This window comes from Typopeltis vanoorti, chromosome 7, assembly GCF_054136105.1.
Source record: "Typopeltis vanoorti isolate ZY-2024b chromosome 7, IOZ_Tvanoo_1.0, whole genome shotgun sequence".
Classification (NCBI taxonomy): Eukaryota; Metazoa; Arthropoda; class Arachnida; order Uropygi; family Thelyphonidae; genus Typopeltis; species Typopeltis vanoorti.
This window is the reverse complement of record NC_143555.1, coordinates 69,347,682-69,367,715: the sequence shown is the minus strand read 5'-3', so window position 1 is coordinate 69,367,715 and position 20,034 is coordinate 69,347,682. Positions and strand designations below refer to the sequence as shown.

Genomic DNA, 20,034 nt, shown 5'->3' with positions numbered 1-20,034 from the left:
AGAAAAATAACGAGTAAGTGGAAGCTGAATCGGAGTATGAAAAGATACTGGCCATAAAAAGAAAGAATGAATGTGAAAGAATAACTTTATTGAATGCAGATGGTGCTCGAATGTCAGTAGCTAATGAGATTGTTCAATTAATGAGTGTTCACTTTGCTAAGATATATTAACCAGTAGTATGTAACATGGTGCAAAGTGCTACTGCTATATTGGATGAAGAGTTAGAGGTTCATGAAAATGAGGTTGAAGAACTGTTACATAACCTGGATAGGAATTTGTCTGTAGGGACAGATGGAATATCAGCCCATTTGCTAAAGGAATGTTCAGCCGAATTGGCTAAGCCTTTCACATGTTTGTATAACTTGAGTCTCAGCTCAGTAATGATACCACAGGAATGTATGATAGTTCCATTGTACAAGGGTGGTGCAAAAATTGATGTGTCTAACTACTGACCTACCAGTATCTTTGGTGTGATAGTGAAGATTTTAGAGAAGTTGGTAAGAATTCGCATACAGAAATGGATAGACAAACATGCTACACGCTACAGGGAACAGCATGGGTTTACTAAAGGAAGATCATGTTTTTGCAATTTGCTCATATTTTATAACAATGTTACAGCCGAGTTGGATAAAGGAAATGGATACACTATGATAATGTTGGATTTTTCTAAGGCTTTTGATAGGATATACCACACTAAAGGCTGTTGCATAAACTGGAGAATATGGGCATGGAATATTAGCTCTTGACTTGTTCAGAGGATGGTTGACAGGCGGATATCAAAAAGTGGTATACAGTGGGTGTGAATCTGCCAGATTTAAGATGACCAGTGAGTGTACCTCAGAGTTCAGTCCTTTGGTCATTTTTGTTCAATTTATACGTTAATGACATCAGATGTGCAATTGTTTGCCGATGATGTGAAAATAGGAAGGGCAATCATGAATGCTACTGATATTCAGCACTTACAAAATGATTTGAATAGGGTGGAAATTTGAGCAAATGAATATGGCTATCCGTTTCATGTTAGTAAGTGTAAAGTTATGCATTTTGGTGTGATTAGAGTTCCAGCGGCATATTATATTAGTTGGGTTATGCTACAAGAAACTGAGGAGGCAAAGGATCTAGGTGTATTGGTGGATAAGCATTTGAAGTTCAAAGGTCACATAGCAAACCTTTACATGTAAGGATAAGGAAGTCATTTTGCCTCTTTATATGGCTTAGATAAGACCACACTTGGATTATTGTGCACTGATCTGGTCTCCCTGGTTCTAAGGGAATAAAACAGCTGTGGGAAGGATGCAAGGAACAGTTACAAAGAATATATCTGGATTATGGGATTTAGATTATAAGGACAGATTGCGAGTATGTCGTTTGCAGACTGGTTAACAGGAGAAAGAGTGGGTGATATGACAGAGATCTATAAACTTTTGAATGGGTGTTATAGGATATTGTGTGACGAAATATTTCGTTATATGGAAGGTGGAAGAGATCACGTGGGGGGGGGATCCATGGAAGTTAAGTTTGTTCAAAGTCAAGAAAGGGATAAGAGCTAGGTTTTTCTCCCAGAGAGCAGTGATTGAGTGGAATAGTTTTCCTTTAGGGGCAGTCAGTGCATTTAATGTGAATGAATTTAAGGAAAAGTGTGATAGCTGGTTTGGGTGATTTATAGCTTCCCTCGATGAGTCCTTGACTCACTGGAGGTCTCAGATAATAAGAATAAGAATAATATCCTGTGCACTCCTTGAGGGTACATTTCAGGAATTTGATGATGATGATGATGATGAAAAGTTTTGCACTCTCCTCACATTTGCTTGCATACACTATGGACCACATATATTTGGAATATAATTAAGTTGTCTTATATGTATCTTATTTATATATATATATATAAAAGTTAATTTTTTGAAACTGTGTACCACAATACTTATGCAACTGGATTTTGAAACTTGCCTATTATAAGATGCTTGAAACTTGCCAGTTTTTAGTAAATAAGAATACAGTTTGCCAATAGTGAAACTTTGTCTATTAAATTTTCATAACAGTTTGTGTGTGCTACAGGTGAGAAATTTTCAGAGTAGCACTAATAATATTTTTAATTACAAAAGAGCAAAGTGAAAAAAAAAAAATGATGGTATGACATATTTAAAGTGGAAAAAATTACATTCTGTATAAACAGAAGTGCAGAAAAATTATTTCATGCAATTCAGCTTCATTCCTTCCTTTTTTTTTTTAAGGTCAGAAAATATATTAGTCTTCATAGCTAATTTTCATAACATAAAATCTATAACTTCATTTTACCCATCAAGAGATGAAATGAAAATCTTAGTCTCTTATATACCTCTCTTCCATACTATTTCTTTGCTATTTGATTATTCCAACCACTACTGGTTGATTATTCCAACCAGTCCCAGTATTTAATTGTTTAGGGAATAGTGATGATCTAAAATTGTTGTAATTTTTACTAATACAGTAAACATTTTTACTAATACAGAAAGAATAGAAAGTAATGGTTGGAATAATCAAATAGCAAAGAAATAGTATGTATATAGATAAATAAGAGAATAATTATTTCATTTCATCTTTCGATGAGTAAAACGAAGTTATAGATTTTATGTACTGAAATGTGAAGTGCACACAGCAGAAAATATGAAAGAATGAAGTACTATGGATAGTTGTGGCAGTATGGTGATTGGAATACTTCGAAACAAACTAAAATTGAAATCAATTCCATATAGGACATGTCTCAGATAATTTCATCATATATTTTACAACAGTTAAGAAATAGAATTATTATTATTATTGAAATGTGCACTCTACAAATAACAACAATAATAATGTTTTGTTTTTTGTTTTTGAAGCCTGGAGGTCATAAGGTTCCAACTCTGCTACAGTAAAGTTTGACAGATTCAACAATATTATTGCCTTATTTCTTTTTCTTGTGTGGTAGAAAAACAGTAAAATGTCACTGTTATAATTCTACCAGATGTTTTTTTTTTTTTTTTTGGCAAAAATAACAAGAAAATAATCATGCACACTGCACAATTTTGAATGGGTGTTATAGGATATTGTGTGACGATCATGCACACTGCACACTTTCTTTTCAAAACAAAAAGAAAGATCATTATAAATATTCAGCCAATGAAAAAGAAAATACTACATATTTTTTTTCTTGCTATTTTTACAAAGTACAAAGAAGTAATCACTGCACATTTTAAAAAGAATTTTCTTCTAGTTATCTAAACTATCTGACTGTTGAAGTAGCTATTCTTTTACTACTATTTTACACTGAAAGGTATGAGCATGTTCCCCAAGTGATTTACGTTTCTAACAATTGTCTTGCAAAACAACTTTGAAAATAAATTCTGCGAAATATCTGCAGGTTGAATAGGTCGATAACTCCCCACCCCTAAAAAATTTAAACAATTATGTAATGCATATGTACCTTTTTTTTTAAAGAATTGAAATCCTTTTTTTTTTCAAGATAACTGCATCAAATAATTTATAATTTTTTGATAATAAAAGTGAAACTGTGATTATTATACATTAAGAAATTATTTTGACATAAATACTGTATCGACCTGTAAAGGAAATAGTGTGTTGAAAGTTTTTTCACTTGGTTAGACTGTAAATTATATATTTAGTTTAATTCTTTATGAAGTGTAAGCAAACAAAGTTTGTGCCTGAAGTATCTTCAGTACTGGGGCAACTCATTGCAAAGGTGGACTAACTTCTCATCACTTGCCTTAGTTATCCAATAATGCAAAGCACATCTCCTTGCAGACATGTATAATGGTATAATGCTATGCATTATGGGAAAGGTCACCCAGACCGGTTTCAACTTTTTTCACTTGGTTAGACTATAAATTATATATTTAGTTTAATCCTTCATCCAAGTGTAAGCAAGCAAAGTTTGTGCCAGAAGTATCTTCACTAAGTGAAGATACTTTTTCACTTAATCAAGTGAAAAAACTTCCAACATCTTTCTCTAATCCAGAGTAATTTAATAATAAGGTGTGACACCTTTTGACAACTTGTATATGGAAATATGACTTCTGCATTGCTTCAACCTTGGTATCACCTGTGGATCTGGCTCCCACTGAAGAGACCTCAGTAAAGGTCGAAACTGGTCTGGTTAATGACCCTTCCCATAATGCATAGCATTATACATGTCTACAAGGAGATGTACTTTGGTTTATGGGATACTAAGGCAAGTGATGCGAACTCAGTCCACCTTTGCCACTTGGGAGTTGCCCCAAGTCCTGAAGATATTTCAGGCACAAACTTTGTTTGCATACACTTGGATAAAGGATTAAACTAAATATATAATAATGAAATATCAGTATTTTTGTTGAGGATGTCTGCTAATCAACAGTTGAAAATGAAACAAGATATTCTTGATGCATTCTGCACCACAACTTGAGGCACTTTAGTGTGACTTCTGGGGAAGTGTTCTCACTTTTCTTTCTCAATAGTAGTGAGAGTAATCTAAGCCTTCAGCCTTCTCCTCCAGCTGAGAGGATTATTATCGAGTACTTCTAAGACATAGATTATTTCAGAAATGCAACCGACAGCAGTAGAAGTAGTAATATTTAGAATTTTTTTAAGAAAAAAAAAATACCACTACTAAACTTTCTTTTTTTGTGTAATAAATATAAATTTTATATGGTGTTTTTAAAAACATTTTAAAAACCACCACTACTAAACTTTCTTTTTTGTGGCATGCATATAAACAATTTTACAAGGTGGAATTATGGTATGTCATTCTTAAAACTTAGAATAACTTCAGCAGACAGCTGATTTTAGATTGCAAAGAAATAGTACTGAATTAAAATTACCTGCTTCGATGGATACAAAAATATTATTTCTTTATTCTTTTTTCAAAACAGTAAAAAAGTAATAGATTTTGAATACTGTTTGTGAAACCTTTCGAGCCAATAGAAATTTAGACAGAGTAGTTCTGTAATGGTTGGCCAAGCGGTTAGCATATCCGCTCTCCACCCAAAAGGCTGTGGGTTCGAATCCCGCTGTGGGCATGGATGTTTGTGATTGTCTGTGAAAATGCTAGTGGTGGTGGTGGTGGTCGGCGGTAGATGGCATTGGTGTAGATGATAAAGGTAGTTGCGGGTGGTGGAATGGTGGAGATGGAAAGTTGTAGAGTAGGTGCCCTCCCTCGAGTCTTTGGACTCCCTGGAGGTGCTACATAATAATAATAATAACACTAATAATAATAATTCAGTTCCATGAGAGGAGGGGGAAAGATGAAATTGAAAATCTTCAAAATGAGCATAAATTTTGAATCAGTATGTATGGGATATCCTTCATATATTTTCAACATTTCTACAGTGGTTCATCACTGGATATTATAGTAATGTGCATCTCATACATACACACACACACACGCACGCACGCACACAAAAATCATCCTTTGCAGTTTGAAGCAAAAGACGAAGGTGAAGAGTCCCTGCTGAAATAAGAATGGATATAAATGTTTGGTATTAAAAAACTCTCGCAATCGGAAAAACCGAGTAATGCAATTTAACATCATTTGTTGTTCATAAAAACAAAAACAAAGTTTTTTAAATCTGAAGTATCACAATCCACTTAATGGTATTTTGCAGGAAAAGAAAGCATAAATTTATATTTATTTCAATAAATGTTATTTAAGAATATAAATATTTAACATAATAAATTTCAATGCAAACAAACATTTAAAAATTGTGCAAAAAAAAAAATTGCTTCTATATTGTCAGTCAAATGAAAGAACATAAATTGTCTTGTTTCATTGAACTGTTTTGAAGAATAAAAGACAGCAAATTTACTAATACTAAATATATTCATTGCAAAGCATGATCTCTCATCATTTCAGGATTGATTATTTATTTTCTCACATGTGAAATTTGTTTTATTTTTAGGAAGAGATAATAAATAATTTACAGCAAAAAAAGTCAAATATCGAATGACAGTAAAGAAAATTCCAAGCAACACAATACACGTAAAGTCAAGCGACAAGAAGGTTGCTCTATTCCAGCTAATCTGCTACTTGTTCTAAATTCGCCATTAAGTGATTAACAGTAGAGGAGGGTAATCAACTTATGCCTTTTTATTCCGTATAGGGAGTAGGTGAGGCTGTTTTTAGTCCTATCTAACTTTTGGAGACTGAGTGGGCAGTTCAATCTCCACTCAATCAGAGATAGCTGGCCCAAGGCTATCACTAGTTAAGTGGCATGCAGTGAAGAGAATGGCTCAACAAGTGCTGCCATCTCATGGTTCCTAACCCTAACACAATATATTTTTCAATGTCTGAAATAATGTGGGTTTGATGGTTGATTTTCTTGAGTTTATGGGACGAAAAACCTGAGTTTCCAGGAGAAAAAACCCACCTGCCCGTGGAACCGGTCAAAAAAAGGCTTAGAAAAATTTCCACTAGTCGCTGACTAGACTCGAAACCAAGTCTTCCTTCGTGTAGTCAAACTCTGTGGTGTGCAAACACCACATCCACTGAGCTACACAGGCTCTCAGAAGAGGGTAATTACACGATAAAAAGTAGAATGTCCATGACATTTTGATCCATGACAAATGCTATGGTGGTCTGGCTGTTTCATCTACCTTGGCTAGTTGGGAAGTTAATGGATGAAAGTGGAAGATTGAATAATAGTATGAGTGAATCATCAATAGGTTTGAGGTTGTGAGGTAAAGGTTTACTGAACAAAATATGAATACATACTTAGATGCTGCTAAAGGGAGTGAGTTTTAAAACAGTCTCTTACAGAAAAGTAACTTTTTTTTTTTTTTTTTTTTTCATTCTTTGGGAATTTGGTGAAACCTGGGAAGGGCCAGATTTTCACCTATAGAGGACATTGTTGAGCTTTTCAGTAAGCATTTCATTTCACTGTGAAATCAGTAGTTGAAGTGTAGAGAATGAAATGAGTGAAGTTTTTAATAATGATTGACCAAGTGGTGATGAACGTATATTGGACAAGGGAAATGAATATTCATTGGTATACTTAAATTTTGCAAAGGTTTTTGATAGATTGCCACATCACAATTTGGTAACTAAAACTGAAGCAGATGGGATTGGATGATTAATGATTTGGATAGGCTACTGGTTTTCAGGTAGATAGGTATCAGCAAGTTGTGTATGCAGGGTGGGGTACAGTATCCCAGAAGTCACTAGTGGTATACCACGTTAGGCTCTCTTGGGATCATTGTTATTTGTGTATATTAATGACATTAGGATGGATTTAACTAATGATGTACAATTTTTTGCAGATGATGCAAAACTGGGGAGAGTGATGAGGAATTGAGCAGATGTGGCATTACAGTAGAACTTGAATAGATTGTGTGAGTGGGCAACAGTATGGAACTGTCAGTTCAGTGTTGCAAAGTGCAAGTGCTGAAATTTGGTAGATGACAATGGGATGTAAAGTCAGAGGGGTAGTGAGGCTGTGGCCCAGGCCATAGGCACAAAAATTGAGATTTTTAAAGTTTTTTTTTTTTTTAGAACAGTGCAATTTTCTTTCCTGGCCATAGGCGCCAAAATTTCTCACAATGTCTCTGTGTAAAGTAGACACTTGGCGGAGAACTTTTGTAAGAAGTTGAGGAGACAAAGAGACCTTGGAGTGGTGGTGTCATTGAACAAGGATTTAAAGTTCAGAGGTCACATTGCACAAGTTATCACATCTGATTATGACAATGAGGCAGAGGACCTTAATGTACAAAAATAAAGGTTGTGGTTACATTATATAAGTCCTTGATTGGATCTCGTATGAATTATTGTTACAGATTTCCCTCCCCCCCCTCCCAGTTTTCATGGCGATGAGGATATATATTGGAAAGGATCCAGAGAAGACTGACTAAGGTGATAAGTGATCTTTGGGATATGAATACAGATTAAGGGAATGCAGTTTGCAAGGCCTTGTGAATAAGAGGAAGACTATGAGGATATGATTGGGACATTTAAGTTTGTAAGCCGTTGTTACCAGATTAATGCGGAAGAAATTAGAAGGGTGTGAGCAGTGGCATAAGGATCAGGTTCTCTGCATGGAGAGTGGTTGGTGACTGGAATGCATCATCTGACATTGTGATCAATGCAGATAAATTGAACAAGTTTAAAACACAGTTTGATGGACTTTCTGTGTCATAGTTTGTATACATCTCATGATGGGTCTTTTGACTCCATGGGGGGGTCTGGTGCTAATAGTAATATATATATACACACACACACATACTAGGGGGGGATATGCCCCTCTTGTTTCGTACTGGTGGGCAGGTTCCCCTTGAATTCTGATGACTCGAATTTTGAAGACTCGACACTCAGGGGCTACCCTGAGTGCCAAGTCTTCAAAAAAGGGGGGCCTCCGCACCCCCCCCCTGAGTTCTGGACTGGTAGGCCGGTTCTCCTTGAATTCTGATGACTCGAATTTTGAAGACTCGACACTCAAGGTAGCCCCCTAGTTTCAAAACGTTTCAAAAAATGTGACATACAAATGTGACATAAAAAGGCTTATCATTTTATATATATAGGGCAGATATTACTATTACCATTGTCAAAGAACACGTAAGTCCACAGTAATAACTTTTAATTAATAAATTAGATACAGATATTTCATACTAAAACTAATAGTACATCTTCAGTGTTACAAACAGATAGGAATGGAATACAAGTAACGAACATTCGATGGATCACCTATTAAAATACATTGTTGTCGTGAGCTAGGAAATGAAAGAAATTAATAAATAATTAATATTTAAGATAATTGGTTTTTTAATGATTACATAAAATAAAAATCTCCCAGATCTTTGAGAGAGAGTGACAATCATTTCGATTCGGTCGGTGTAAAATAGCTTCACAACTTTCTTTAAAGAGGCGTTCATATTTGAACCTGCGTCTATGAAGGAGAATAGCCTTATCCCATTGGATATTATGGGTAGTGTTAAAACTGTGTTGTGCTAGACCAGACTTCTGAGGTTTGTTGTAATCAATATAATATTGATGTTCTTTAATTCTTTTTTCCACAGAACGGCCAGTTTGTCCAAAATAAGAAACATCACATTCACATGGTATTTGGTAAACGCCAGCCAAAGATAGAGATGACAGTTTAACTTTTGTAGAAGGCAATAAGGAAGAAATTTTGTTGATAGGAATATATGTGGGAATCAATTGGTACTTTTTTAAAATTCTACCTGTAGGTTCTGAGATTCCTAGAATGTAGGGGATTGGAACTCTGCAGACTGTTGAAGAAACCTTAGGTATTGGAACATAAGATTCAATTATCTGTTGGATTTGATTAGGGCGGTAAGTAATTATTAGATTCCATTAACTTTTTAATGATGGAAAGTTCTTGTAAGATTTCTGGAGAAGAGCAAACTTTATGTACTCTATTAATTAGAGATTTAAGAATGCCAAATTTTTGAGATGTGTGGTGAGCAGACTTGTTATGACTATATCTGCCAGGAAATGTGGGTTTTCGAAAGACGCTTGTTGATAAGGTACCAGAAGACGTTCTAGTAAGAAGGATGTCCAAAAATGGTCAAGTACCAGAATTTTCCTTTTCCATGGTGAATTGGATACGAGGGTGAAGGCTATTTATCTGTTGTAGAAAGGTGGAAAGCTCATCTTCAGTATGTGACCAAATGGCCAAAACATCTCTTTGACATAACGATACTAAAGAGATGGTTGAGGGTGAAAGGATGAAAACATGTCTCTTCAAATTGTTTCAAAAAATAGTTAGCCAAAGGTGGAGACAAAAGGCTAGCTACTCATGGCAGTACCCTCAACTTCTTTGTAGAACTTGTTTTTCCAACTAAAATAACCTGAATGGATAACAAATTCGAAAATCTTTGCGATATCTGGAGGGTAATCTTCATATAATGATTTGACTTGTTGGCTAATGGAATATTGGTAAACAGAGATACAATGTCGAAACTGACTAGCAACTCAGACTCTTTGATTTTTAAATCCTTGATTTTTTCAAGGAAATCTGTTGAATTTTTTATGTAGAATCTGGAATGTCCAGTGAGAGCACTTAAAGAATGAGACAAGACTTGCAATTCGATAAGTAGGGGAATCAATGCAATTCATGATTGGTCGTACTGGATAGCCTTCTTTATGGATTTTTGGGAGACCATATAGACAGGGAGTTCTTCCAAAGTAAGTGCGTAATTTATCCACAAAATTTGGATCCCAACTGATGACATCATCAAGTAATTTATTTAATTGTTTAATTTGTGAATTTGTAGGATTATGCGTGATCTCTTTATAGGTGGGGGTGTCTTCTAAAAGACTGGATACGTTTGTGTCATAGTCAGTCTTATTCATGATTACAATAGCTTTTCTTTTATTGGCCTTAGAAATAGATATGTTATTTTAGCATTTGATAAATTACATGGCAGTAACTTGCTTTTATAAAGAGAAGCCACAACTTCAAATCGTAGTTTGTTAGCATCTTTGCTAGAAAGTCCAGACAGATTGCATTCTATATTATGTAAAAAAATCAAGAAACGGAATGCATGTAGGAATAACTGCAAAATCGAGGCCTTTTGCTAAAGCACTGGTTTCGGCGTCAGATAAATTCACATGGTATTTACCAAATACCATGTGAATGTGATGTTTCTTATTTTGGACAAACTGGCCATTCTGTGGAAAAAAGAATTAAAGAACATCAATATTATATTGATTACAACAAACCTCAGAAGTCTGGTCTAGCACAACACAGTATTAACACTACCCATAATATCCAATGGGATAAGGTTATTCTCCTTCATAGATGCGGGTTCAAATATGAACGCCTCTTTAAAGAAAGTTGTGAAGCTGTTTTACACCAACCGAATTGAAATGATTCTCTCTCTCTCTCAAAGATCTGGGAGACTTTTATTTTATGTAATCATTAAAAAACCAATTATCTTAAATATTAATTATTTATTAATTTCTTTCATTTCCTAGCTTGCGACAACAATGTATTTTAATAGGTGATCCACCAAATGTTCGTTACTTGTATTCCATTCCTATCTGTTTGTAACACTGAAGATGTACTATTAGTTTTAGTATGAAAATATCTGTATCTTTTAGATTATTCATATTTGGCCTTTGTATATTTAATAAACACAAAACTTATTCTTATATAAGACCATCTGTTTAATACAACTATGTACAAGAATGCCTACTAGTTTTGCTAGCCTACTGTCTAGCTTTGTCAAGACTAAAATTGTGAACAAAAAAATAATAAATGCAAAAAACGAACTAATACAGAACCGTTGTGCAGGTGTTTATAGAATAACGTGCACTTGTGGACTTTCCTACATTGGCCAAACATCAAGGAGCCTAGAAATTATACAGAAGGAACGCGTTGGGGATGTTAATCACAACAGAGCGGATACCTCAGGGTTGGCACATCACTTCTCAACTTCTAACCATGTGATAGATTGGGAAAACAGCTCAATGCCATATATAGAAGATGATTACAGATCCAGAATATTCAAAGAAGCAGCAGTAGTCCTATGAACAGGAAACAACCTCAACCGAAATCAAGGAGCTGTATTAAAAGATATATGGAAAAATCTGATTAATTCATTAAGTTTAGCGGAACTACATTACACTAAAAACTTTGTAATGCGTGTTCACAACAATAACTGAAGCATCTCGCTACATGCACACATTGTCACGCGAGCTGTTAAATTTGGTGTACTAACTGTTGTAAATGGTTCTGTATTAGTTCGTTTTTTGCATTTATTACTTTTTTGTTCACCTTTTTAGTCTTGACAAAGCTAGACAGTAGGCTAGCGAAACTAGTAGGCATTCTTGTACATAGTTGTATTAAACAGATGGTCTTATATAAGAGTAAGTTTTGTGTTTATATCTGTACCTTATTTATTAATTAAACATTATTACTGTGGGCTTGCGTGTTCTTTAATAATTATACTATGCCACAGGTACCTCTAAAAATGAAAATTACTATTATCACTTAAGCACTAGCTTAAGTAAGGAAACCTACTAGTTTCATCACTTAAGCTAGTGACTTCATCTGGGTTAGGATAAACACGCAAATAAATATGCAACAAGCATTAAATATGAATCATTATATAACTAAAAACACTGAATGTGTAGGAACCGTTACACAAAAATACAAGAAAAACAGAAACGTGGAGCATTGAAGCCGGTACATGGTCAGTCATTGTTCAGCAAGTGCACCTGATAGTTTGCAGATAAATTAAAGTCCGATGTGCTTAAAGATCTAATGAGTGACTTCCAAATGTCACACAAAATCATCCCTTGGTTTCTGTTGTGAGTACAATTTACAATATTCCATGTTCTTGTGACCTTAATTACATAGGGCAAACATCAAGAAGTTTAAAAATAAGACAAAAGGAGCATATTAGAGATGTCAATAACAACAGAGAAGACAGCTCAGGTCTGGCATTCCATTTCTTCCACACTTAGCACAGCATTGAATGGGACAAATGTAGTATTAAAGCGAAGAAAAAAAAATAGTAATTTCCTTTTCAGTATGATTTATATAAAAAGAAATAAAAATCATAGTTGAACAGCTTTCAGAAGAAATTGTAGATTTAAATAGACATATATTAATGGGAAAATAGGAATGAATGAGTTCGAAAAAAAAAAAAGCAAACCTTCAGAGACAACATTTGAAAGAAGAAGAAAAAAATTGTTTCAGTCAGGAAGAGGTGAATTTGTAAGAAATGAAAACTCAGAACTTCATTGTGGACTAAAAAATCTGAGTCCTGTAAAATCAAAAAAATCTAAACAGAGGTTATGGGAAGATTTTTTTTTTTTTTTAACAAAGATGGCTAAATGTTCTAGAGGTTATTGAAAAAAAGCTTAGAAGTGGAAAAAGAATATACTGGAAAGGAAGCAGGTGATAAGGATGACATAAGAACTGAAAAACTGAACATAAGGATATACCAGTGCTAGAAAACATTCAAGATAAATGTATTAACGAGCTCATTACTTGAGATAGAAAAAGTTTTCAGAAATCTGAAATGCAACTGAATTAGGTGATATTTGACCAGAAATGATCAAATATGAAGGTGTGAAAGTTTTACAGTAGCTATACCATATGATTCATAATGGCTGACTAGTAGAAGTTTTGTTGTTGTTTTTTATTCGTGTGGATTCCCCCCCCCCCCATTCCTCCATCATCCCTTAGGACTGGTTGAAGAATAATGAAGGATTAAGTATGTATTTAATGACTGTAGATCCATGTGTTCATGGGTCAGTTTGCCTGTTCTGAATGACGAAAAACCCTAGTTTCTGGGTGGGATTAAGTATGTATTTAATGACTGTAGATCCATGTGTTTATGGGTCAGTTTGCCTGTTCTGAATGACGAAAAACCCTAGTTTCTGGGTGGGGAAATCCTCTACATCTATATGAGACTGGCTAACTCACCTTTAGTTGACAGAGACCAGATAAAGGTTCTTCATGTCACGAACAGGAATCAAACCCAGGGTCTTTCCGACCAACGACTGAGGTACGGAGGCCTTAGTACCCGTTTATAAAAAAAAAAAAGCAAGGAAAACAATATGAAGATTATGAAGGAATTTCTCTACTGAATATCCGAGGTGAGATTTAAGCAAGCATGCTTGAGCAGAAGATAGAATTATGGAAGCTCAACTTGATGAGGAACAAATAGTTTTGGCCACACAGTTTGTCAGGGCCAGCAGTTTTTTTTATTTTATTTTATTTATTTATTTTTTTTTTAAGATAAATAGTCTGGAAATCATGGGAAGATAGCACAAATCTGTATTTAAGATCTGGAAAAGACATACATTGAAGTCCCAAGAAAAAAAGTACTCTGGAGAACACTGACAGTTACATGATGTAACTTTACTTAAATTGCTAGGCAGCAACTAGAATTGAAGAAGATATTGGAAGATAAAATCAGTTAAAAAAAAAAAAAAGTGATGCTTGATATCGCAAACATTATTCATCATTCATATGGATCATGTAACAAAGGAAAGTGGCATTAAACTTGATAGCAAAAATGGAGATGTTAAAATTTAATTGGTAAAATCCAGTGCAAGTCATCAAGATACTGAATAACTGCTGTAAGAAATTTAGTATGAAAATCAGCAGTCATACCCATGGAAACAGGCTGGAATGTGAAATGCATTTTCAATGGAGATTGAAACAAATAGATCAAATAAAACATTTCATCTTAGTACAATTTTTAACAAACATGGCAAATTAACTATGGAAATATATAATAAAATAAAGCTAGTATGGTGGAGATGTAGTTGAATAAATTTAGGTAGAATAAGTGAGAAATTATTCAAAACATAAATTAGCAGGTCTACAAGACACTGTTCCAATCGGTTTTAACTTCTGGATCTGAGAGTTGCATTAATGACTATATCACTTTAGTTTTACTTCTAAGAAGTAAAACAGTTGATGAAAAACTAGAGGCTATAGATATAAAAGTTCTATTTAAAATTAAGTAGTGAACAAATGACACCATTGTCAGAATCATATTCAAAATCAGGATGTTCAAAAGGAACTTGACATTATTAGCATTGTGAACAAAGCTAACCTAAAGTGGTATGATCATCACTTAAACAGAATTGGAGGGGAAAGGGTTAGCAAAGCAGATGTTTGATGCTAGAATGGCAGGCTAAAAGATCCCAAGTAAGACCAATATCTTGGGGACATTGATTTAATTATTAGTGCCTTGGAAGACAGATGTAAGATCTAATAACATCGGAGATCAGACAAATATCAGATTAATTTGAAAAATAACTTATTAAAAGAAAGCTAGTAATAATCTAAACTTAATAATGTAGTATTGTTGTAGTATCCTATACACCCTTTTTCGCACAGTTAGCCTAGTGGCTGTGCGTTTCACAACTATATGACTGGGGAAGGAGTGTCCCAGGTTCGATTCCCGTCGAAGATGTGAGGAATTAGAGGATCTTCCTCAGCCATAGCCAAGTTAGCTGGTCTTGGGCACGGGCAGTAGGGTTTTTTCAGCCAGTTTATTTTGTGTTTTTCATCCTGCAAACAGGCAAACCGGCCCCATGAACACATGGATCTACAGCCATAGATACTTAACCTCCAATAGGACGAGGGAGAAAAAAGGGAGGAAACCCATACGAATAAATAAATACACCCTTTAAATACATATTAAATTGATGATGATAACTACATAATAAATAAGTCTAATCTTTAGAGGGTACCTGTTGGTGGCATAATTAAAATTAATAACTTAACATGTATAAAACCAACAGTAATAACTTTAATGAATTAAAGATACAAATATTTCGCACTGAAAGTAACAGTACACCAATCACAGGCAATGTACTACCTTAGTTAATGGATAGATGTTCTAATTTTATGACCAGGTCCAATACTCTTGCACCTTGAGTCCCTTCCAATCACATGCTGTCTCAAGTAATTATGTTTCAGTAGGTGTATAAATTCCGTTTCTTTCCTGTCACATGACCTGCACTCGTATTAATTTTCTGATGCATATCTTTCAAAATCATCCCTGGAACTTTCTGGGCATTAGCAACAACCAGCCATGTATTTTGTCTTATTGGCCTTGATCTCACAGCTCTCCTGCTTATGTGCTATCCTTTTTGGATGCAATTCATCTGCTATCATTATTAGTACTCTTTCTCTTAGATTGTGGGGGGGGGGGATATTGCTACATAAGATAGTGGCTGCTGTATTTGGGTTTTCTGTCTCATGAACAAATGGATATATGATACATTTATATCAGGCTAGTTATATTTATAAATATAAATATATTTATATCAGTGCCTTTTTTTGTATACAGATGCTCGTTAAAATTTCTATTTTTAATTCTGATTATAAGTAGAATTTTTACAGTTTAGTCATTTTATATTAATTATTTTTTTCCATCTTTCTCTCCCCCATTTTCCACTGTAATAACCACAGGTAAATATCAGAAAGACGCAGTTATCATCACAGCCAAAGGTACTTGAAAAATCACATAATGCATCTGATTCGAAAAATGACAGTAATATTTCACCAGGTAATCGTTCTTAGTATATTGTACAAATTTGCTACATTACAGATCAGCAGGTTTTCTCTATATTTGTAATACTTGATAATATATTTGTGAAATAGTGAAGAAAATGTTTTCACAAAGAATTTTAAAAAAGTATTTCAGGTGGATGGTGGTAGGTCTGTGTTTCGAGAGCTTCAAAAGCTAAGTTGTTTAGTTTTTAAAAAAATAGTGATCTTCTTCTTCTGCATCTTTTCCCACTTAAGTAGTGTCGCTGTGTGTAGTGAGTCTCCTCCACAACCTTCAGTCTTGGGCTGTAGCCACATCCAAGTTCTTCATCCTCAAGTCCTCCTCCACTCTACCTACATCTCTTCTTTGGCCACCCACGTTTCCTCCTCCCCTGCACATCCATCTATATGACCTTTCTTCCCACATACTCTTCCTCCCTCCTCAGCACATGACCAAACCATCTCAACCTTGCCTCCTATATCTTTGCTCCTAAGTTCGTAACTTTCACCGTTTCCCCTTACATAGTCATTTCTCAGACAATCCTTTCTGGTCACACCACACATCCACCTAAGCATTCTCATCTCTGCTACCTCCATCCTGCTGATGTTATTTTTCCTCAGGGCCACAGTTTCCAAAGCATACATCATAGCTAGTCTCACTACTGTCCTGTAGATTTTGCCTTTTAGATTGATCGGCACCCTCTTATCGCATAGCACTCCAGCCATCTCTCTCCAGTTCCTCCATCCTGCTTGTATCCTGCATTACACTTCCTTCTCAGCCTCACCATCCTCTTTCATTGTTGAACTTAAATATCTAAAGTCACTGCCCTTCCTGATGACATTTGCTTCAAGCTCCAGATCTGTCTCCTGGTTGACATCCACTTTGCAACACATATACTCTGTCTTACTTCTGCTCAGTCTCATACCTCTCTCTTCCAGTACTTTCCTCCAACTTTCCAGTTTAGCTGCCACTTCTTCTCTTGATTCTGCACACAGCACGATGTCATCTGCATACAACATAGTCCAAGGCACATCTTCTCTCACCTCCTCATGACCCACCTCCATCACAATATTAAACAGGAACGGACTTATTGCTGACCCTTGATGCAAGCCAACTGTCGCTGGAAAACTATCTGTCTCTCCCAGGCAGGTCCAAACTCTTGTCTTCACATTTGTGTACATCTCCTGCACCAGCCTGACATATTTCTCCAGTACCTTCTTCTCCCTCAGACACCTCCAGACTTCTTGTCTTGGCACTCTATCATACGCTTTGTCCAGAACAATAAATACCAGATGTAGCTCCCGTTGCCTCTCTCGAAACTTTTCCATCATCTGTCATAACCCAAAGATAACATCTATCATCGATCGACCAGGCATGAAGCCAAATCACTCCTTTGCAATCTTCACCTCCTTCATCAGTCTTCCATCAAGAATCCTCTCTAGGATTTTCATTGTGTAGACGGGGACAAGCGTACTATCCTTCCATTCCTCAGGTATACTTTTCCTGTTGACAAACTTTTATTAACAGATCCCACAGCAGGTCGGTTCCTCTTCCCCCAGTGCCTTCCATGCCTCCACTGGGATCTTGTCAGGGGCCCACTGATTTTTCATTCTTCATCTTCTTTATGACCTTCTTCACTTCCACTCTACTAATGTTCTGCATCATCCCCTCATAAGGCTCCCCATCTTCTCTGGGAGTCCTTGCATTTTCTTCATTCAAAAGCCCTACAAAGTATATTCTCCATCTGTTTCTTGTATCCACATCTCTCCTTAATACCCTTCCTCCAGAGTCTTTGATCTGCCTCACATGTACTTACTGCCTTACATTTTGCCAATCGATAAATCTTTCTCTGTCCTTCCTTTGTTTCTAATTGATCATAAAGGTCTTGATATGCCATGGCTTTCGCCTGTGCAACAACTCTCTTGGCTTCTCGCTTTTTCTTTCTGTACTCCTCTCTGTCCTCTTCCACTCTTGACTCATCCCACTTCTGCTTTGCCTTCCTCTTAGCTGTTACTGCTTCTTGGACATTATTATTCCACCACCAACCCTCCTTGTGCTCTCTAATCTTTCTGAATGTTTCACCAAACACCTCAATTGCACAGCTTAGAATTGCTTTTGAATTATGTCTCCTCCAATCTTGTACACTTTCTAGTCCATCCGAAATCCTCTCTGACACCTTCTCCCTAAAACGGTTCCTCACACTCTCTTCTTTTAAGCGAAACCACTTAATTTTCTTCCTCCCATGGCTTCTAAAGGTTCTTATCTTCGACTTTATTTCAAAGTCTGCACACAGCAGCCGGTAATTTGCACCACGATATAGTGGGATTACCTTATAATTTGTTACAGCCTTAATATGTTTTCTTCTAGTCAAAATGTGAATCTGTGAACTGTTGTTGCTACTTCTAAATGTTATCAAATGCTTTTCCCTCTTACAGAAAAAGGAGTTCACAATTGCCAAATCAAACGTTACTGCAAAGTCCAAAATCCTCTCTCCTTCCTGGTTCATCATTCCCACTCCATGGCCACCATTCATAGTCCCTATTCTGTCTCCCTATATGTCCGTTCAAGTCTCCTCCAACAATCACCATCTCATTTTCTTCCAGTTCCCTTATTTCTTCATCTAGCACGTTCCAGAATTCAACTTTCTCTTCTGCTGTACAGCTAACTTGTAGGGCCTATACACATAAGACGACCAGTTTCTCTTCTCCAAGACCCAGTTTCATTTGTATGGTCCTGTCATTCCTCCTACCCACTTCTAGTACTTCGCCCTTCATTCTGCTACACACTACAATTCCGACAGCATTTGTTCCCTCTTTATTCACTCCAGAGTAGGACAATTTATCCCAATCTCCTAGTTCCTTTGCCTTTTCCCCCTTCCGCCTTGTCTCCAGCACACACAAAATGTCTAACTTACTCTTCCTCATCATGTCTGCTACCTCTCTTCCCCTTCCAACATTCAACATTCCCACTCGCAACATTCTCTCCACTTGCTGGGCTCGCTTCTTTAACTGCACCTATCCCTTGATGCGGTAGCCCTCATCTACTTCTCGCAGCTGTAGGGCAATGTGGCTGTGCATCACTTAAGGGGTACGCCCTAGCCCTTGTATCACTTTCTTTTTGACTCATTTGATCATACTAGAGCTGGCAGTGAAGTTTTACAACTGGATGTCCTTCCTGACGTCAACCCTTGCCATTTATACTTTTAAGAATACTTTTTAAAAAATAGTGATATTAGTTAAAAATTGTGTTAGAATTGTTTAACTTAATCATATTTAAGTTAAAGTTTTACTGTTAATATAGTTCTTTCTACCGGTAGGTTGCATTGCATAGTGTAGTGCATGGCACTGATGTGAAGCAAAACAATGGTGGCCAAGGCATCGTTGCTTAAAGAATTCAACCAAAGGGACTTTGAACAGTGCAATGTTTGCATTACCAAAGGCAAATGGAATATGGTTTGAAAGTGATAGTGGTGGGAAAGTGTGCCAAAAATGCTATGAAAGAAAGGTTCAAAAGTGCAGGTCAGGTTGTGAGATTGAACCGGAGGATGGAATAGAGAATACTTGTGAAAATGTCTGTGATGGTGTAATGGCAGATAGGATTGAAACAGGGGTTAAAAGTCAAATGATTGAGAGAGAGATTAAAAGTGTTGATCGAAAGAATGGTAGTATGAAGATGTAAAGAATGAAGAGTTGGCTGTAATGAGGTAGATAGCTCGGTTATGCAGAGTGATATATAGGATGAAGCGAGAGCTGCAGCCAAATGCAGAAATGTCTGGCAAGTGGGTCAGCTCCACAAACAGGTTTGCATCCAGCCTATCCCAAAGAACAGTGATAAAAATCAACCAACAAACTACCATCCAATTGCTCTCACTTCTGTTTTCTCTCAAAAATTATGCAGAAGGTCATCACAACCAGTTCTTGAACCATCTAGAGACATACCGAAGTTTATTTTTCATTTGGTAGACTATAATAAATTTAGTTGAATCCTTTATCCAAATAAAGACTAGCAAACAAAGTTTGCACCTGAAAATATCTTCAGGACTGGGGT

General features: G+C 35.9%; 1 protein-coding gene across 1 annotated transcript in view; it reads left to right on the top strand.

Moving 5' to 3' along the window:
- The window catches only part of mus312 (mutagen-sensitive 312), a 575,442-nt gene that overhangs the window by 71,904 nt on the left and 483,504 nt on the right, over window positions 1-20,034 (top strand). The window contains exon 3 of the mRNA XM_090395332.1: window positions 15,909-16,005. Coding sequence (XP_090251458.1) covers window positions 15,909-16,005 — 97 coding nt within the window. The remainder of the gene's footprint in view (window positions 1-15,908; window positions 16,006-20,034) is intronic.